This window comes from Stylophora pistillata, chromosome 8 (genome assembly GCF_964205215.1).
Source record: "Stylophora pistillata chromosome 8, jaStyPist1.2, whole genome shotgun sequence".
Classification (NCBI taxonomy): Eukaryota; Metazoa; Cnidaria; class Anthozoa; order Scleractinia; family Pocilloporidae; genus Stylophora; species Stylophora pistillata.
In genome coordinates this window covers 5143394-5164446 of record NC_142526.1, presented here as the reverse complement: position 1 = coordinate 5164446, position 21053 = coordinate 5143394, and the positions used below count along the sequence as shown (strand labels likewise).

Below are 21053 nucleotides of genomic sequence, written 5' to 3'. Positions count from 1 at the left end.
AATTGCTGTATAATTTCCAAGTGAATATTACACTTCCATAGGTTAGCGGCATCAACATGACGTCAGCCCATGGAAACTTTCCTCAACCAGGTGATCATTCAGAATTTTTCGTACCTTTCATCGTATGGGACCAAGGGCTGTTAATTTCTTTTTTTCGCATTTTTCCTTCGCAGCTTCAGAAAGAAATAAAAGAGAACGTGAAAACATTACAAAACATTTCACGTAAAAAATTTTGTTTAAGTGGTAAACAAACATCGACCATCTGCGATTAATGGCAATTAAAATTAAACAAAGACAAAATAAATAATGCCGCGGGTCCCTAACAATAATGGGGGTAACCCTGGATTGAGGGGGGTAAGACTAGAAGCATAAAGCCGGGGCAGGATAATTTCTTTATCAAACTATTTTAGTGCAGCCGTTGCACCTCGAGTCCATCCCCCCCTCCCCTCCCACAAAAGCGAACTCGCTTACTTGCTGGTACGCTGATAATAGAGAAGCGAGTTTTTAAGATTATTTCAGGTCTTTAAATGTTGCCAACTGGCCTGAGGGGAGTTTGCGCATGCGCAAGGAGTGTTAACAGATTGGATTTTGTTTTTTTTACAGGGAAGCTACAACAAAAAGGTGCTGATGGAAAAGTTAGATCTAGCATCTCACCTCGAGTCTGTCACTTAAATACTGAAACGTCTCTATATAAAAGACAATACGGTCAATGCCGATCATTTTGCGTCATTTTCCGTCATTCGGCACCATTCCCCTTCCCTAAATCTTGTTGATTCGGTGTTATTTGCCGTCCTCGCCTATCATTCCCCATCACTACGCATTATCCACTGTGATTAGATATCATTGCCCATTATTAGGCATTAGTCGCCGTCATGAAGTGCCACTAGCCATAGTTAGACATCATCCGCTTTCATCGGGCATCATGAATTATTTCCCGTAATTTGGCCTCATTAGACATCATTCGCCGTCTTTTAATAGCATTCACGGTCACAAGAGAGCATTCGTCTTATAACTGAGACGATGCCTTGTGACAGCGAATAATACGTAAGGGCGATAAACGATGTTGAAGGACGGGTATTTCAATACCTGATATCAAACATTAAAAGGCATTTCGACGGCAATATTGCTTGACAGCGGTCATTGATATCCAACGTAATAGTGCCGGTTGCCGAGCGATGTCGATGAAAAATGGGTAATGACTATTCAAGATTCAAATATACACTGGTGAATTCATACACGAGATGTCTGTCTATTCGAGAGTATCTGTCGGTTTTTCTCGACAAAAGTAGGTCGAGGGAGCGGCTTACTCTAGATGACCAAAAGCCAAATAGTAAAGTAACCAGAACAACCAAACAAAACGAGGGAAAAGGACGAAGTGAAAACGTGAAAACTTCCCGACCGCGGGAGTGCTCACACGAGTACCCAAGTAGCCATTGGTTAGGAATTTTGTGTATAAGTTCGGTGGGTTGCGCTGATTTCTAAACCAATAACAGAGCGAAGTAAAGCAAGACCATTTCGATCCTGGATCACTTCAGACACTTAAATGAAACTGCTTCACGTTTGAAATCATTCCTAAACTTTGTTAGGAGTCGGTGGAAAGTGAGCATTACAGGAACACATAAAATGGTCATCAGAGTAGAACACCACTGGCAGATCGCTCGCCATATTAGAACACTATTGGCAGATTGTTTACCACATTAGATCACCACTGACAGTTGCGTCCCTTAAGTTATCAGAGAATTGGTTTACGTTTAGGAAAGGGAAACCAGTTATTCAATTAAGTTAGTCCAAATCACAACGAACTCAAAATATTTTCAGCTATATTAGGGCTTGAGCTGTTGATCGCCATTTACAGTTTGTACAGTCACCACATTTCTCCACCGCCCAATGCGGTCGCCGATTAAAAATTCGCTACGCGATATTTGGTCTAACATATAAAACAATTTGTTTCCTTTTCTTTTTTCTGTTTTCGAACAAAGGCCTAGGCGAGGCTTTGTCACCTTCATTGTATTTGTATTAAAGGTCTCTTTGCTAATCTTCAACAGTCTGTATTTCGCCCATATTCACTCGATCCGCCGCGTTCACACTGAATCCCAAAATGCTCGGGTCCACTTTCTGCATCTTTTTCTTTCTTTTTTTCTTATTCAACGCTTCCTGAGGATCCTCTTGGGGCAGGCCCGATAAGAAGGCGCCTGAATGGGTCATATTCGTAGGCCTGCCAGCAGATGGTCCTCGAGGAACAGGTGCACCCCACACACTAGCCTAGACGGAAAAACCAAACAAAACTCTCTTTGAAGTTTGGCTTTTTTCGCTTAACTTCAAATCAATAAAGGGGGGGTAAGCTTATAAAGAAACTGTCGTACTGCGTTGCTGTGGGGGTATATCAGGACAATTTGGCGTTACCAACTGAGTCGATAATGCAAATTGGCCACCGCAAAAGAGTTTCCAAAGCTGAAGTTTCACGCGTTACGCTGTAACCAAGGGTAACGTTCAAAACTCTCTACTGTGACCAATATACTATTATCAACTCAGGTGATAAAACCAAATCATCTTTCACTAAACTTGCCGCGCTTTCTCTCAGTTACATCCATTAGAGTTTTAACCATGGGTGAGACGCTACTCCGCGTTTGCCCTTGATCTCAGACTCGCATTGATCTCAGGCCCCATTTCTCGAAAGACCCTCTCACTAAACAGGCCCGAGGCCATATTTCTAAATCTAAACCTAGGTGACAGTTGGGCAGATCTCAGTGGAAAAACCAGTCAATACTGTTTCATTTCCTGAGATTTTTACCAGTTGAATTGAAACAAAAACTATCTCTATCCTAATGCTGAATGTCAACAAGCAAAGAAAAAACAGCTTTTCTGGAGCGGTAGGCGGCGAGACTTTCCAGAAACAGACCCTTGGTTATCTATTCCTGCAGCATTTTTCGGTAGTTATTACGGGGGAACTTAACCACAGACGTTTTTAAGTCGCGTGAGGCAGCCAGTATAGCAGATCCTGGCATTTATTCTGTCCCCTTTAGTTTTACATGTTAAAACGAAGGCACTGCAGTTGATTTCTTGGTGGAAAAAAGCGTAAACAAGGTCGCATTCTCCCTTTGGTGGATGCCTTCAAAACAACCCACTCAGTCCTACTTTGAGTCCGCGCTAAGTGCCATTTACATGCCTTAAAACCCTTTCCTACTCTTTCAACATTTGCTTGATATTTTATACCACGAAATTGGTTGCACCTACTTGAGAAAAGGATGGAAGAGAAGAAGCAGGGATTTTGTCCTTTTGTTTCTTTCGTCTTTCGATAAACTCGCGAGCAAAATCCCTCGTTTCGCGATTATCCCCTAGAAAAGACTTGACGTAGTCGTAAACCTGAGAGAGAAATTGTAAAGCAAAACAAATAGTCAAACGCTTCCTTCCATATTATGGAGCTTAAATCTGTTGCATTCAAGTGTAAAGCATGGTTTTCACTAGTGACGCAAGCACAGGCGGAAGCACAAAACGCACGGAAAAGGTAAGTATGCCAAGGAAAAGCGAACGTCGACAAGCACCAGCACTAGTGCAAGGAAAAAGAAAAATTCTGATCCTTGTGCTTTTGCGTGCACTTAATTGTGTTTATGCTTGCGTCTGGGCCGTTTTCACGGTGAAATAAGGGCTGCTATGCTTGTGTTTGTGCATACGTCTCTAGAGAAAACCAGGCCTAATTTCGTCATATTTTTCCTTTGCCAGCATAACTCTTTAACTCCACCAGGACAGAATTTCTCCTAACAATTATAATACAATATCCTGCAGACAAGTGTGGAGAATGAAGAAAAATACTAATTAAAGGATTAAACTTGAACCAATACCACGTTCTCCGATCTAACATCATAAGACCTGTACGGCAAACCATTTTTGTAAGAGGGTAAGGCGAAAAGTATGCTCCAGAAATCATCCCATTTTCCTCTCGGCCATAAAAGCGCAAGTTCCAACGATTAATGAGTATTCACTTGTTTTCACTACTAAAAATAACTTCAAATGTGCTAAACATTCGATGGACGCCGTTACTTTGACAACAACTTCGTAAACTGGCCACAGCTTCTGACCCACTTACCGCAAGCCATCAACTGAGTCAAAATGTCGAGATAAATTATCAGGTTTGTGGAGCACACTTTCTCTTCTAAGAAATAATTCCCGTTTGTTCGAGGGGCAGATAGCGCTATCCACTAGATATATTCTATCCGGTGTACAGCGCATAGAAGTGTTCAGTTAACACTTAATTGTTGTAGAACTATTAATTTATTTGGATGAATTTATCCGGCTGCACTTTAAACATTTGAGCCATGGTGTTTTCAAATTTCTGATCAGTCTTGCGTTGTGCAAGAAATCGCAGATAACACAGTCTCCTAATATTTACGTGCTGCATCCACAACCACCAAAATATTGATTAAAACAAAATGCGTCTTTACGTCACAGCTGTACTTACCTCATACGGTGATTCAACATCTTTGAGAAATGCCGAGAATGTTGGAACTAAGAACAAAATAAACAGGTATTAATTAGTCATTTATAGTCGAGGAACACAGAAATTCAACAAACACTTTAAGGGCAACTCACTGTCTATTCCTGAGGCGATGTTTAAGCTTCGGAGCGCTTGGTCACACCAAATAGAAAACTCGTCCACACTGGGTTGACTGTGGAAGAGCCGTCTCAAGTTTTCCTAAAATAAAGAACATAGTTGACCAATTTTTGTTAATCTTTGCTTTGGTTTGTGTTGTTTTTACGTCTAGAAAGCAATGACCTCTGTTGCTTTGATTAACTTTCCCATTTGGAAAGCCATGATTGGTTCCAAGTTTAACACTAACGGCATCATCTGACCAATCAGAAGTAGAACCACAACCGCGTTTTCCCGCCCTTTCACCAGCGTTGAATTTTCCCACGTTTGACATTGGCTGTTCACATGTTTCCCTGCGCTTACAGCTGGTAGCATATTTTCCGCGCTTGTTCTGATATTTTTCAACGCTTGGTCAAGGCTTCGAAATTACAGACGATTCCAAGCTTGGTGCCACCAGATAACAGACCCAAAGGATCTACCCCACTTACTGTGATACACATTATCTTCACTCACCTCGTCTCTGTTAGCTCGTTTATCAGAAGCCACGTTGGTCCGAGGTTGACTAGAAAAGGAAAAAATTAAATTCACTCCATAAATGCGTTTCTGACTTCAATAGTATTTATCGATTATTAAACATTGATTTCTTTAAAGCTTAGTAGAAAATTCTTAGTGGTTCTCCGCGACAAATCAAACACTGAAACAAGGAAAAAATATTTAATTTACTATTTACTGAAGAGAAAATTACTGAACGGCCAAAAAGGTTACGAACAAGAATTGTGGTAAAAAAATGTACAAAAATGTTTTTTTCTAGATAAGACTTCTATTATACGTCTCTGTGTACAATTAGAGTACAATCGGGCTAACTTCAAACGTCACTTACTTCAATAACTCAAACATACGAAGCCTATTTCTTTGAATTAGAAACTAAAAAAATCGACGTTTTTGAAGATTAAGTTGACACATCGTATTTGAATCGAACCAAGAATTAAGTTCAAGAGCGACTGAACAGTGACTTTGATTCAAATGTTGCACTATACAATTGCTGGATAAAAATCCACGAATTCGAGCACAATTTCGACTAATTAAATTCGATGCCTGAACGAACCGTCGAGATTTATCATGTGGGTCGACCACATAGGTTTTAAGTTCAATACGCGCAAAGTTGTACGTTTCGACTGAACCTTACTCTCTCAAATAACCTCACCTGGCTTTTTGCTGTTGTCGCTGTTGTTGTACAAACTGTTGCTGTTGTTGGTCGCGACTCTTACTCGCAGCTTTGACGGCATCATCCCAGAATCCTCCGCCTTCCTCATCGCTATCGTCATCATCATCATCATCATCATCATCATCGTCGTCATCATCATCGTCATCATACTGCTGCTGCTGCTGGGAAGAAGGAGGGGGAGGCGGCTTGGATGGTGCTGAGCCCCAGATATTGGCTGAGTTGGGAGCTTGTCCCCATGATGCTGAAAGGTGGCCAGCATTCCCCCAAACTGACGAACTGAGAGGATTGTGACTTGGCTGAAGGAAAGAAAAAGTGGCACAAAAAAAGTTTCACTTTGAGAATTTGTTATCGGATCAACTAATAAACCTCTAACTGATATTTTCCTTTATTCTCATCACGGTTGTGCTCGATATTGTATTGACAATGTGTGGAGAAATTCTATCTTGGTCACTCATGGAAGTAAAAAAGGTTAACTAACCTTTTTCCATAAGTAGCTGCCGATGGTTTAACTCTTAACTCCTAAGATCCGATTGTTAATTCCCCCCTCCAACTGCCACACATTTCCTTGTAAATTAGTTCCAACACTAACCACTATTTTTTCCAAACTTTTCACGTGTCTTACAAATTTGTAAAATGGTTCGTGGTTAGTCATCGTGGTAAATAACACTTCAAAACAGAAACATAATCGTTTCTCTTCCGATGTAGTCATTTCGAATGTGGATCTTTTTAGTTTTGGATCAAATTTTGGATATATTGGATCAAATTGTTGGATCAATTTTGGATCAATTTTCTCCACCCTCCTAGAACGACTCTGTCTGTAGGAGCCTGATTCTGGCAACTTTGTGTCCTAACAACTGCAACAAAAGATTTCAACGAATGTAAAGGAGCAAAGAGAACTGGAAACAAGTAATCCAGGTTGCTATGGTGTTGCTTCACCTCGCCATGCGATTGGCCCAGAAACTCGCGCCACCTTCTCAACCGATCAAATGCAAAATGAGAGGCAATCACGATCTGGTCACTCGCGTTTTTCCCGCGTTACAAGCTGTTTGACTTTGATTTCTTATTGGCTAATGGCGATGTCAACCCTTGCTTTGACTGGCCGTTGCTTCCCTACCTGTGATCTCGACAAAGCAGATCCCTGCTGCCTCTTGTTCTGCTGCTGAGCCTGTTCTTGTTGTATCTGTAGCAAAGACTTGACAGGCTGAGTCGCTACAGGTGGTCTGTCGCCCCACCCAGGTACACCCCGTGCCTGTTGTTCCCTCTTCTGGTGGGCCTGTAATTGCTGCTGCATCTTTAGTTCCCGCTGCATCCTGTCTCTTTCCTCCTGCTGTTGAATTTGAGCTAAGGACATGGTTCCTGACACAGGAGTAGCAGGACCCCATAGAGATCCCCCGGACGTCTACAAAAAGAGACAGACAGATAACACAGTGGTTAAATGTCTGCGCATGAGCGAACAGCTGAGAGGTGGCCAAAATGGCGGCCCTACTGGAGAGTTACAAGAAACCACACAAGCCAGCAGGCCATAGTGCTTTAAATACGGATATATTGAAGCTAAGAGCAAAAATGGTACATCAAACAAAATAAACTTTTTATTTGACCAGTCATCAAATATTCCTTCGCCCTACTTTGGTTTCCATTCATAAATTTCTACGAACTTTTCGAGCTCTTTCAGAAAGTTGTGGGCGACGCCAGCAGTTTCCTATGTTTTCTTTTAAAACCATGATTTAGCGCAGATGCTGATCCATCTGTACATGCCCGACCTTTTGGCAACTGTGTCCAAACCAAATTATTTCTGGTTATGTTCTAGTTTAACTAACTGGTCAAAACTTCCTAAAGTTTCATGACCGCGTTCCTTTGAGTCTATTTAAGTCAATTCTCCGCTCAGGAGGCTGCTTCCCTTTGTCCTCAAGGCGGCCGTTACAAAGAAGTTCACCTGTACTCTAAATAACTTTCTCACCTGACTTTCCTGTCTCTTCTGCTGCAGTTTCTGCTGCAACTCCCGTTGTTGTAGCTCGGCTTTCATTTGCAAGTCTTTCTTTCTCTGAAGTTCTTGCTGTTGTTGCTGGAGTCGAAGAAGAGCTTGCTGCTGCTGTTGCCGTAGTTCGAGCAGTCGCTTCTGCTCGGCTTTTTGTTGCTCCAACTGTTGCCTTTGTTGTTCTTGTTTGCGTAACACTTCCTGCTGTTCTTGTTTTCTTCTCAGCTCTTCTTCTTGTTTTCTTCGCGCTTCTTCCTGATGTTTCTTGGAAAAAAATGATAAGGGAGACTTCAAATCCTGTAATTTTCAGCTCAAGAAGCTTCAACCCTTTCCACCACAAAACCAGTAAGCAAATTATCCCTACTGTAATCTATCCATTTCCAAAGGTGCTTACAAAGAGTATTTTTACCATAATTGGCAATGGTGTCGCAATCTGATTGGCCAATTTGCCGTAATCGATAAGAGTATAGACAACGCTGCCCACTTCAACCTGTCGCGCACTGAAAGAATAGTTTTGAGTGACGTCGATATTGTGTTAAAGAAACCAATCGACAGTAGTTTGGTGTGGTCTGTACTCTTATCGACAACGATAGCCGTCATCACAGTGGTCACAATTTATCACGGACTCACGAGGCGTACAACATTTTTACCTCAGTGATGACAAATATTGTTGTCGATAAGAGTACAGACCACTCTTAACCACTGTCGATTTGTTGATTTAGAATAACCTCGAGATTCTTTAGTTGGTGATTAATTCCAAACCCTTGAACACATTCCTACACCAACCTTTCTGAGTTCTTCTTGTTCTTTTCTTCTTCTCTCGGCTTCCTCCAACTGGCGTCTTTCCTCCTCTTCTTGTTGTTGTTGTTTCTTCAGCATGGCTGCCTCCTGCATGCGTCTCCGTTCTTCTTCCTCTTGCTTCAATCTCATAGCCCTGGCATTAGCTTCTCTTCTTTCCATTTCAAGCTGGATAACAAGGAAGAACATGGTCAGAGATAAGCTCAAAAAAATAAGAAACCAATGCTAACAAATCAACAAAACAACAATTGCCTTACCCTTGCTTGCTTTTCTTTCTCCTCTTCCATTCTTTGAATTTCCTCGAAGGATGGAACATTCTGTTGGCTAAAAAAAAATGGGAGGACATGTTGAAAAAAAAAATGGCAAAAAAAAAAAAATGGCAAAAGAAAAAAAAAAAAAACAGTTCTACCACAGGCTGCTTCATTGTCAGAAAAGTTCATAAAAATTTTTTTCTCGCTCAGGATGATGGTTATGGTTTTAACTTAAGAAAAAAAGAGCATCCGAAAGTGTCATTCTACTCCAAACTGAATAACATCAAGTTATAAAAAATAAATACTGATCAAGTAATAGACCGCACTTCCTATGGAATTACTGGCGTCAACACTCAAGCAGGATGTTGAACACTAGAGAGGTTTGTAAATCACTTGCATCCGACTTGTGATTTTCTAGTGTTCTCCCAACGTCCCAAGGAGGTTATAACGCCAGTAAACCGATAGAAACTGTGATTTATTGCTTTTGAAAATAAACTTCAATTTTTCTGTGGGTTTGCCAGTACTAATAACGATTAGGTCAATCAGGGCGCTTGTAGTAGGTCATTTTTTTTTTTTTTTTTTAAACCTAATGAGCGCTTTTGATAATATACCTGCAACATCAGCATGTGATGGACTAGAACCCAAACAAGACAGAGAAAAAAGATTTGTGATCGATTTATGCAGCAGAAGCCAAAGAGAAAAGTAAGACACTACGACAATGAGCGCAACTTCACCTATTATCTGTATCCCAGCCTTTTCCAGCTGATGTTGTTGTAACAGGGGACCAAGGACCAGGTGAAATGATGGCTGTAGAAAGAGGAAACTCAATACACTTCTAGGTAATCTCCAAATGTCTTCTTTTTTTTTTTTTTTTTTCATTTCTTCAGCTTCTTACTTCTTTTTCACTCAAAACACTACACCATGCTCAGAGGTGTTACTAAGATTTATTAAAGGAGGGAGGTGGGGTGGGGGAAGGACCATGATCACCAATTCCTACCACTGGAAAATATTGATACCATAAAGATTTATCTTTTCTGCAAAGTTTTCATCGCCTGAATTAAAAGGTTTAGACGTTGTTGCCTTGAAAGAAGAAGAAGAAGAAGAAGAAAAAAAAAAAAAAAAAAAAAAAAAACTAGTGTCTTCTTGACGAACTAAGAAAACGTTTTAAGCAATGAAGAGAAAACAGGGAAATGTCAAACTTACAAGGTGAAGCTTGAGGTGGTGTTCCAGTGCCCCAGATTGATTCAGCATGCGGTGACAGAGTTCGAGGTCTTCCTGGTTGAGGTGGCTGTTCCAAGTGATGGACTCCTGCTTGTTTGGTCTGAGGTTGGCCATGCTGCGTGATGGGAGATGAGCTGTTTTGCGTTGGGGAATGTTGAGGTGGAGGTGGCATCTGTTGCATCTGTTGCAGTTGTTGTTGCTGGGAGGAACACAGAGAGAGAGAGAGATCCCAAGATTACTTTGCATTTCAACATCCTCAGAAATCTCAGTTATCATAGAAGCTGGTAAGATAAATACATTCAAGTCTGCTCAGAATCATGAGGCTCCTCTTAGCCTCCAAGCATTGTTTTTCTGCCCCAAGATGTGAGGGCAGGGGGGGGAGGGTTGCCAGGGTCTGGCTCTAATAAGGAGGATCAGCAGCATTTGATGACTTGTAGACCTTTTGCTGGCTCAAATAAGACTGAAGAACTTGGAGAAAGGCAAGGCTAGAGAGGAAAGAACAAACTCAACCCAAGGGTGTTGGCCAGGTAGGAGATGATACATGGGTCAAAGTGGCGACACAATTCTTGCCATACTGCTATCTCTACTCTGTTTAGTCTGATGTTACTCTACCTGCATCATCATTGCCTGCTGATGGAACAGCTGCTGTTGGAGGTAGTGTTGCTGCATCAGATGTTGGTATTGCTGTTGCTGGGCTAAGATCTGTTGCTGTCTATGGATGTGTTCAGGAACACCCTGCAACACATCAAAGACGAACAGTTCTTTAGCAATTACGATGTACAGCCATAGTGCTGTTTAAGGCATGTTAGGTAGCCTCAGCACAACTACCTGCTGATAAAGTGCCGCTAAAGTCTTTCAACTAAACACCTAAAACTGTAAATGAACTCATGAGCAAACCTGGGAGGCACAAAACATTGAAAGACAATGGTATTCAGTGAATGACACGGGCAAAATCAGAGAAAAGAACTCTGAGTGCTTTCAAAAGGAGTTGAACCTTCGACCTCCCAAATAGTACCTTGGATACTCTTTCAATGAACTTCAGCAAATTCAGAACAGGCTAGGCCGTTTCACTAGGTTCATGTTACAAATTTCCTGCTTAGTACTAGGAAAGGAATGTTCATATGCGATGCTCTTCCTAATGATGATGTAAACTTACTCATTTGATGATGTACACGTTGACCACCTTTCACTTTACAAATGGTGAATAAAATTGTAAAGATTGTAAATTTTAAGCCTAGCTTAAAAAAGTGACACTCTAAATAAATTTTGACTTTCAGTCACATCTTTGTGGGATAAAGAGAAAGCCTCTTACCTTACAGGGTGGTGGCTGGGGGCCAGGGGTGAAGGGCACTCTTCCCCACTGTTTAATAATCTCACCTGCAACATCACAACAAATCCAATAAATTGGAGAGAATCACAGAGAGCTTTGCAATAATAAGCTTATTCACAATACTACTGTACAAAACACAGTCAGATATCCAAATACATCAGACAAACTTTTTATTTTTATTTTTTTAAAACAAAAAAGTGTACACGGTTTACATCTTAGTATAGTAAATGATGTCACAACAGTTGCTTCCAAAAGATACTTTCCCATTTGTTGTTAATAATATTTATCAATGCATATATTTTTGCAAACATAGCAGCAATAACATTTGTCCTCACAGAAGCACATTCCTCACCAAGTGGTTGGAAAATCTCGTCAATAGTTCGCTTGACCAACAGTCCCATGGTGAAGTAGCCATGACTAAACCAATCTGCCATCTCAGAGTTTGAAAATGGACCTGTTTAAAAAATGCCTTTGTTAATGTTTGGGTGGCACTAACTTGCACAAACAGTACTGCTCAAAAGTAAATTGACATTCCCTTGAAACTTGATCCTCAATTCTCAAATACTTTGAGAATCAAGGCTTGTCTCAAGTTTGAAATTGCTGCAAGCATGACCCTTTTCAGCATCTCCTGCCTGATTGCTGTTCATAATTCACAGCCTGCCTCAAAGAAACAGAACTACATGACACACTCTGTGCACCACCTTGTTTCTGACTGGAAAAGCATCTAACTTACCTTGCACTTTACCCTGTGGATCAGTATAACTCCACTGTACTTCTTCTGTGGTTGTGGGTGAACTGCGATATTCCTGCTTCTGCTGAGTAGTTGGCTGTTTCTCTTCTTTTAAATCCTCCTGTTGAAAGCATATTCCAATCCTAAAGGATCTGAAGTCTTTATTTTTTTTTTTTTAACAGACATGCCTTACCCATGACTAAAATTTTTTTTTTCAGTAACATTTCAATGAGGATCTTTATTATTCTTATGGTCTCCAATATTGGGAAAATTAACCACTACCATTAAAATGTTATAACATTAAAATGGACAATTAAATTCAAAAGGTCCCTCTTTTGTGCGCATTTGATCATATTATATGCGCATTTGATCATATGTAAATGGCATTTGCACACTACAAATATTAAACTATTATTATTATTGTGTGTTCTCTATGCAGAGAGCAACAAATGTATTGTTAAAGATTCTATGACATGAAATCAAGTCTTGACAACAGCCTAAACCATCCTATTATCACTGTGCATTTTCTTCAAACAGTTCTCTTGACATTTCCTATAGAACTAAAATGGAGAATAAAGGAAATGATCACCAGTTTGAGAGGCAACCTGATTGTCAAACAAATTCTCCTTGTTGATACTATAGGAAATGAAAAAGAAAAGTGTAGAGAATTTCAATGCCAATAATTGGGTGAACAGGGTTAGGGGCTCAAAATTGTCAACCTACCTCTTCATCGTCATCCAAAGAGGCTACAAGATTTTCAGCTGCTTGTGCAAAATGGTCCATGTTGGGCTCGTCTTCTTTCAGACTGCCAGCATCTTGTTCCAGCATTTTTGAGGACATGGTAATGTGAGCTTGTGGAGGTACGTGAGCGAATGGTTTGTTAGGTGCATTAGATGGGGCAGAATCAAGTGTTCTTTGCTGTGAAGTGGACGAGGGAGATGGAGATTGGGGTGGAGTAGTTGTAGTGGTGGGAGAAGGTTTGAATACGTCTGCTGTTTGATGTGTAGAAGGTGGTTTCGCAACTGGTGGTTGTTGTTGTTCTGTTTCTGGTGGTTTTCCTTCTCTGGCAGGTATTGTTCCTAATACTGGCATTAAAGAAAGAGGTTAATCACAACCTACATAGCATGGGGAGGCAACTAATTGTTTTGAAACAAAGGGGCACGAAAGTAAATGTTTAACACTATGCCAAGAGCACAGCCCTACTCAAAATTTCTATACGTCCTTCAAAGCTTCCAACATTATTACAATTATTATAAATTATTATAAAGAGGTGGATTATTTCTAGTAGCAATATACAGTTTACACAACATGACAGACCTGAATCCAATTGTTTTGTCTGATCTGTGTCCTTTTCCTCATCATCCCACACATCTGGTGGTTCCTGGTCACTACTTTCAGACTATTTAGAACAGAAGCATGCGAGCATTGAAAGTCAAGACGAAGAGAATTGCACCCCAGTAAACTATAACAGGAATTCTATTCTCATAACTGATCAATGGAGGTTTTGCACAGCAGCCATGTTGGATGGCAGGAACAATGAAAATATTTTGCATAAGAAAGAAATTTTTTCCCTGGGGAAAAATAATCTATTGTTCCTGCCGTCCAACATGGCTGCTGTGCAAAACCTTTACACTAAGACAAAAGTCTGTTTATGAGCCAAGTGGCCCATTAGGCCAATGCTTAACTCTGGTTTCCATAGCATGAAGAAACTAGGAGTATTTCAACCCCTCCCCCTCCCCCTCCCCCCCCTGGATGGGATGATAGTCCATGGCAGGGTTACCCCCCAGCATCAAATTCATTGGTTCCCACTTCAACACCTGGGTGAAGAGAGGTACTGCAAGAGTAAAATGTCTTGCCCAAAAATACAACACAATGTCCCTGGCCAGGGCTCAAACCCAGATTGCTTGATCTGGAGTCAAGGCCACCAGGCCACTCAAGCCAACTGGCCCACCCAGCCCAAGCTCATCCCAGTTTCCAACACATGAAGTGACCAGAAGTATAACTACTCCCCCTTGGATGGGATGCTAGTCCATCACAAGGTTACCACCCTCAGTATTTCATCAGGTTTCCCTGACAATTCACTGGTACCCATTTACACTCCTGGGGAGAGAGAGAGGCACACTGAGAGTAAAGCAGGGTTCATACCCTTTTTCAGAAACAGATTTCAAGGACTTTTCCAGGCTCAAATTGATTTTGCCAGGACTCTAAATTTCACCTTAAAACCTTTTATTCCCAGGACTTCAAAATCAATTCTCCTCCTTACAGTCTACACATTTCTTATAAGGTAAATTCTGAAAACTTTATTGCTTGATTTACGCAAATTTCCAGGACTACCCACACCCTGCAGTCTTTTTCCAGGACTTTCCAGTCCTGGAAAATATCAAAATAAAATCCCAGGACTTTCCAGGTTTTTCAGGACCTGTACAAACCCTGATAAAGTGATTTCCCAGGAACACAACAAAATGAACCAGCCAGGACAAGATCTCCAAACTTCTTGACTACAGTCCAGAGCATTGACCTTTAGGCCAACATGTCTTTCATAATAAATTACCTCTGAGTAAATGATTATAATTGAAGTAATAGGGTAGTAAAAGAGGCAACATAAAAAAAAACAAAAAAAAACAATGGGTTGAGTTTAAGTACATTCTTTTTGATCATCTTACCTGATTTCTCATATTTTTCTCTCTATTTTCTTTATTTTCTTCATATTTTCTCTCATCTTTACTTTGGCTGTCCTCATCGTTTTGCTGACAAAACAAGACAAAACAAGGTACTTCAGAGAGGTGGTTCACAATGACATGTAAACAAACCAAATCAAACAGCAATCACTGAATGCTAAAACCTCAGGGATTTCCCATCATTGTGTGTCATCTAAATTTTCATACAATGCATTAATTACTGGGGTGCCTATGTGATGTGCTATCCTACCTATGGTGCGATTTTTCCCCCCTTCAGGTACCCAATAACACATTGTGTATGTCAAACTTTTAGAAGGTTCAGTTGAACTCCAAGCACATTGAAAGTGCATTATATTAGCTTGGAAACTTCCAAGGTAATACAGTTTAGCACACAGCATAGATGATGGTAAAAGCACTCAAAGAGTTAAATAGCATGAAGAATCACTATTTATGAGATGGAAAGGACATGAAAGGCTACCTTAGACACAAACGCGCCTGTAGAATCAAAGGTGCCAGGAGTTGTGAAATCATCATTATCATCATTACTCCATTCCGGGAGCCTTTCATAAGATGAGCCCCACCTAACGTCTTCATTATCATGATAAGACCGACGACTGCCGCCAGCTGTTTGCCACTCATCCTCAGGATGACCTCGTTCTCTATAGGAGTCTGTTCCGCCTCTCCAGGTTGCACGACCTCTTGGTGGACCACCTTCAGAACAATACAAGAAACATTTTGATTTTTCTGATTCAGATTCTGATTGAGTTTGAGCTTCCACAACCCACTCCTACCCTGTGTTCCCACTCATTACTAAGCTACAGGGGAATCCTTGTTCACAATATTTGCCACATTAGCATAAGCAATTCAGTTTCTGATCGAGCTAAAAATAAATCAGTTCTGAATATCGAAAGGTCAAAGTACGATCAACTCGGCCAATGAATACGAGCCTGATGCATTGAATATTTTTTGTGCAACACAGGTTTAAAAACTCAAAATTTTACATAGAATGTATGAGCTCATTAGCGCTTTTGCCACCCAGAAATTTTGCAGTTTTTGATGGACTATTTCTAATTGAATATTACACCCAAAGAGCTAAAAATTTCACCATGCACTAAGGTTTTCTTGCTCTTTAGCTGCCTGAAGTCAATTTGTATCTAACATGCTTCCTTCTTTACGCAAAGCCGTATGCAAATGAGCAAAAATGTAAACAATGACTTCAGCATGAATCCGCCTATACAAAACTCTAATAACTTGCTAATCATAACCTGCAAGTGAAACAGATAGTACTGACAAACAGATAGACAAACAGATAATACTGTTTGTCTGCTGTGTCGTTTTCTGTTTCACAGGTGGGTAAATGATTAACCCTTTCACATCCACATGTGATAAACAGCTAACCTCTCCATACATTATCCAGCAAACAGGTAATGAGAATATCTACTTGAACTTATCTTGATCTAACACCATGTTCTCGTCACTAATTTACAAAGAAATGTGTAGCAGCCAGAGGGGAGAACTAGCAATCAGATCTTGGAAGTTGATCAGTTAGCTGAGAACCCTCAAAACAAAAAAATGCAAGTGACTGAAACAAGAAATCATTGACAAGCCCCACCCAGGTAATGAAAAAAATGACAAGCACCTTCTATAGTCAGCCAGCCACTAAAGATTTTCGTTTCCTAAATCCTTAGAAATAATGAAGAAATATAAAAGATTAAAACTGCTTTTTATGCTCTTCCATCAATCACCTCCTCTCCATTTGTCAGATCTGTCAGAGGACCGCTGTCCAGAAATTCTCCAGCCATCATCATCATCACCAGATCTCCAATTGCCACTGTCCGATCTCCTCTCTCCACGTTCCCAAGATGTGTCACTCGAGAGCCGAGGTCGAGCTAAAGACGGATCATAGCCTCCTCTGCTGGGACCAGATGGACCTAAAATAACCAGGTGGAATAAATATCCAAAATCAGTGATGCACACACACGAAAAAACTGTTTTATTGTTTACTGTTGATCTTTGAATGATCCCTCCCCAAGTCAAGAGAAGTAAAAATCACAGATTTATAGTAGAGAAACAGTACTTCAGGTTGCAGATGATACAATATTGTGACTTTCTCATTTCAAAACTTTGATAAGAACAGCGCCCTTATCCAGATGAAAAATGAAAGAAAAATGTACAGCCAGTTTTGAATTGACTCAATTTAATTGCAAAAGGCCATCAGGAAATCATTATTGATACTCTTTAACAGTTTCCACTGTCAGATGACAAAAATACCAAACCTGATTCTCTAAGGCTTGGCGATCTTTCAAAGCTTCCACGACTAAAATATAAATAGAGCAATTGTTACAATTGTAGAAGCCTTGCACATGGCTACAACCCACCGGAGAACAACCTGTAACTGCTTGACATTCTAAACATATAATTATAGGCTCTTAACAAGTTCTTAATCTACTTGAATTGATTCACTACAAGTTGTGGAACACAACTTTCCTTTCATGTATTTTTAAAGGTCATCATGGTGGAATGCAGAGAAAAAGAGGTTCACAAAGCAATGTTCCAACCTGTTCTCACTCCATCCCTGCCTGCGGGTGTCACTGCCTCGACCAAAGCCTCCCCCACCCTCTCCTCTGGTGTCTTCATAAGATGTTTGTCTCACAAATCCCCCATCCCCCCTGCCACGACCTGAGAGAGAGGAAAATAAAGAAAAATATCATTATTACACAGTACCCTCAGCCTTAAGGGCGACATCTCTAAAGTGAAGGAGTGAACCATGATTGTTCAGTGTTATGGGAAATTTATAATGCAACAATTCAAGACCCTTACTGCAAGTATGTTGAGAACTTTATTGGACAGGGCCCCGAGTTTATTTTTTCAAAACACCACCTTTAGGCCACCTTCGGTTGTAAAATAGTTGCCATTAAAAATTTTTTTTGCATCTGGAAGTTATGAAACAAAGAGAGAGAAATAGAGAAAGATATGAGATACTGGTGTCTGTTTGTTTGTTTGATAATTTGATCAAAGATCAATAGTTTTTTTCAAGTCTCCCTTTTTTTGTTAAAATTTTAGCCACTAAATTTATTGTTCACTTGCCACAGCAACCAAAATGGTTGTGGCTTGGAGTGCTGTTAGAGAGCTTCAGTTTGAACTCAGAATTTTGTGGGAAGAAAGGAGGGCTTCTAAAGGAGATCCCATTTCAGGTACAATCCCAAGCCAGTTGAAATACAAACCCCATTACCTCTAATACCACCCCGCCCTGGTCCTCTTGGCGGGCCAACTCCTCGCATCGCACCACGACCCATCAACTTCAAGACAGCATTACTGTTAACAGACCCAGCAGAGTTTCTCTGAAAAAATAAAATAACTAGATAAATTTTAAAATGACAAAAATGGATCTAATATCACCAGAGTTGAGTTAAACAAAATCCTTCGCATCTTCAAGCCTCATTTACTACAATAAACACAAGTTACAATACTTACAGTACATATCAAGAAAATGAGGATGGCGAGATATTTATTTCATCTCTGGGTTCAAATAGAGGGAAAAGATTTCAATCCAAACAAACTTTTGAATTTAGCTAGTTGTATGGCAAAGAAAGCAAGGCCCACTATATTGAACAATCATAGTTCATGTTCTGAGAAATAAAATAATGCTCTATAAGCATATAGAGAGGTGATGAAAAGAAAGAAGAATAACACCTTGGCCTTATTCTTTTGAGTTATCACCAAATTCTCAATGCCAAAATTTTATGTATGGTAGCCAGTGCAGGGAATTGATGATCAGATTCAAGAGGTAATGAAAGGGTTAAAATCTTATTATCAGCACCTGTTCCTCTTCTGTAAACTGCTGAAAAGCTAAGGGAAGAGCAGGTCTACTTCTGCAGATTGATTCAAATAACTGCAACTCTGGGGGCATCATGACATCCTCACTAAACAGGGCTAGCATCTCCTCCTTGCCGTACCGGTGTTCCGCAAGTTTGTACTTTGGCCCAGGGGAGGGAGGAGGGGAGGTGACGCTGTTACCACTGGACAGGGCACGTAGCCTGCAATGAGAAATTTCAAGGACGTTCATAAGTCAGTGCTTTCAATAAGACCCAGCACCTGCCAGAGCTCTGGCGGGTATTCTGTTGTGAGTCGCCAGGTATAATTCACTGTGCTCAAGTCGCGGTCACCACGCTCAAGTTGCACTCAAGTCACTCTCCGGCGGGTGCTGTACCGAGGTAGCAACCTATTTCAAATCTTAGTGAAAGCAGTGTAAGTGCAAAGGTAGCACATTCATGTATAGTGATAAAGATAATAATGGTAATACCATGTTCAGGAGTAAGTGAACTAGTTTGGTCACTAAGCCTATGCGTCACATTACAGGTGCAACTAATACCCCTGTACTTTTAAAATCTATTATATAGTGCTGGACGGTGAATTCGCAAGTGGATGCTAATTTACACTGTTTCAAAGTGAATATGTCAAAAAAATAAAACAAATCATAAAAGTTATTAAAGCTGTGAACATCCAAAGGCAAACTGCTAAGGTCATTTTCGTGACTTGTTGATTGCACCTTCCTGCTTTTAGAAGCCACTCTGTTCATGTGTCGGTTTGGGTAATTGTTGATATAATCAGTATCGTGTCCATGAGATACTGGTCAGCAGATAGTGAGGCACAACGCATGTGCATGTTCAAGTAATCAGTTAGGTATCTGCCATTAAAACAAATGAGCTGTTTATCTTCATTTCTGAGTGCTCTTCACTGCCTAATAGCAGCGCTTATCAACAGTAATGTAGGATTCATAATAGAGATAGCCTCACTTCTTTCAAAGAACAAAACATGAAAACTGGACCTTGCATACTTCACAAATCAAATTAAAATTAAAGAAACTCAAAAAGATCATCAAGATACAGATATAAGTATAACTAAAGAGTAATACAAATACACTTACATAAAATTATAAATGTAATGTTACTGGTAAGCTAATTTTATAGTGCAAGTCACACATATCTATATAGATTTTATCATTGGCACACTGTCATTTTCATTAAAAAAAAAAAAACTTTTAAGTTGTCAAGGTAAAAAAAAACCAAGAAAGGTATCAAGATGACTGCAGTCCAACTTCTACTTCACTGTAATGACCTTTTAGATAGTAATTACTTCTCCACATTATGAACAAACCATCTCGTTTCCAAGGGGGTGGGGAGAGGGGCAAAACCACTTTTCTTCTCTTATCGTATTTTTTTTTTCCAACTGTTTCCTTTGGAAATAAATTATTTTTAGCCTTGTCAAAAATCAGTTCAAACCAGAGAGCTGAAAATGTTTTCCGATACGCCAACTTTCCTGAGGAATAGATAAGTCTCTCCCTTATAAAAAGTGCATAAATTTAACATCATTTCTCAGTTGCTATAACGTAAACTGAACAGTCGGTTGTCTGAAAAAAAGTTCCATGTTTTTTTATACGAAGCTAGCACTTGCATAACATCCAGGAGAAACTTCATATATAAATACAAACCAAGGACGTAAATAGTCTGAAGAAATGGTGTCTCCCATTATTCACAGTACATCAAAGCGCGTAACGCCTTGGAGTATCAGCTGATTACAGTCGTGAATGCTTAAGTCTAAGAGCGTTGTGCTCACTACGTTTAAAATTGCAGTGGTGACTTAAAAAAAAAAAAAAAAAAAAAAACATCTATCAAAGCAAGAGGAAAGTTGTTACAATTGCTAATAATACAATTAACATATCATCGTATTTTCCGCTTACCACTCGGGTCCAAACGTTAGAGCTTCCGACATACTGATCCCTACGAACAGCAAAACAAATGAACAAACGTAAGATTAAACGGAGATAAAGGAGATTTTTCTGTCAGTCAAATTAATTTAAGATAGAAGTCATTTTGACAAGCACGGTAGCATAAGGTTTCACTGCATGATGAACTTTACTAAAATAGATGAAGTAAAAACATATGTACGCTTAAATGAATTAAAAATTCACAGTGTCTCGGAAGTACGCGAAAGGAGAAGAGTCCCGATTGCTTCGCCCGCAGGCTAGACAGGCTAAACCTCAGACGAGGCTAGGGGACAGGGAGAAAAAGCAAGGAGCAAACTTTCGCACTGCAATAATAGTACCTTCAAATATTGTCTCGTAGCTCTGCTAGAGCTTTGCAAATTCCTGTGTTCAAGTAAAGGTGAGAGAAAAATGGCGAACCTCGAAATTTACAAGTTTGATCACGTGGTTAGCTTTCCATCTTTGCCACATCGAGCATAATTTTACCAATAACACA

The 21053-nt window shown here is 40.1% G+C and overlaps 1 protein-coding gene across 1 annotated transcript; it reads right to left on the bottom strand.

Moving 5' to 3' along the window:
- Positions 1-1803: 1803 nt before the first annotated feature.
- LOC111327116 (GRB10-interacting GYF protein 2) lies at positions 1804-21022 on the bottom strand. The gene is made up of 27 exons (XM_022931224.2): positions 20899-21022; positions 20534-20573; positions 18614-18830; positions 18026-18134; positions 17352-17472; positions 17070-17110; positions 16539-16724; positions 15272-15504; positions 14779-14862; positions 13433-13514; positions 12839-13200; positions 12119-12236; positions 11738-11839; positions 11368-11432; positions 10668-10790; positions 10038-10254; positions 9569-9641; positions 8841-8907; positions 8572-8751; positions 7768-8049; positions 6925-7209; positions 5790-6106; positions 5099-5147; positions 4588-4690; positions 4457-4503; positions 3235-3363; positions 1804-2262 (listed from the first exon to the last, which is right to left on the bottom strand). The coding sequence occupies exons 2-27, from the start codon at positions 20563-20565 to the stop codon at positions 2032-2034; spliced, it is 3855 nt and encodes a 1284-aa protein (XP_022786959.2). The 5' UTR covers positions 20566-20573; positions 20899-21022; the 3' UTR covers positions 1804-2031.
- Positions 21023-21053: the final 31 nt, after the last annotated feature.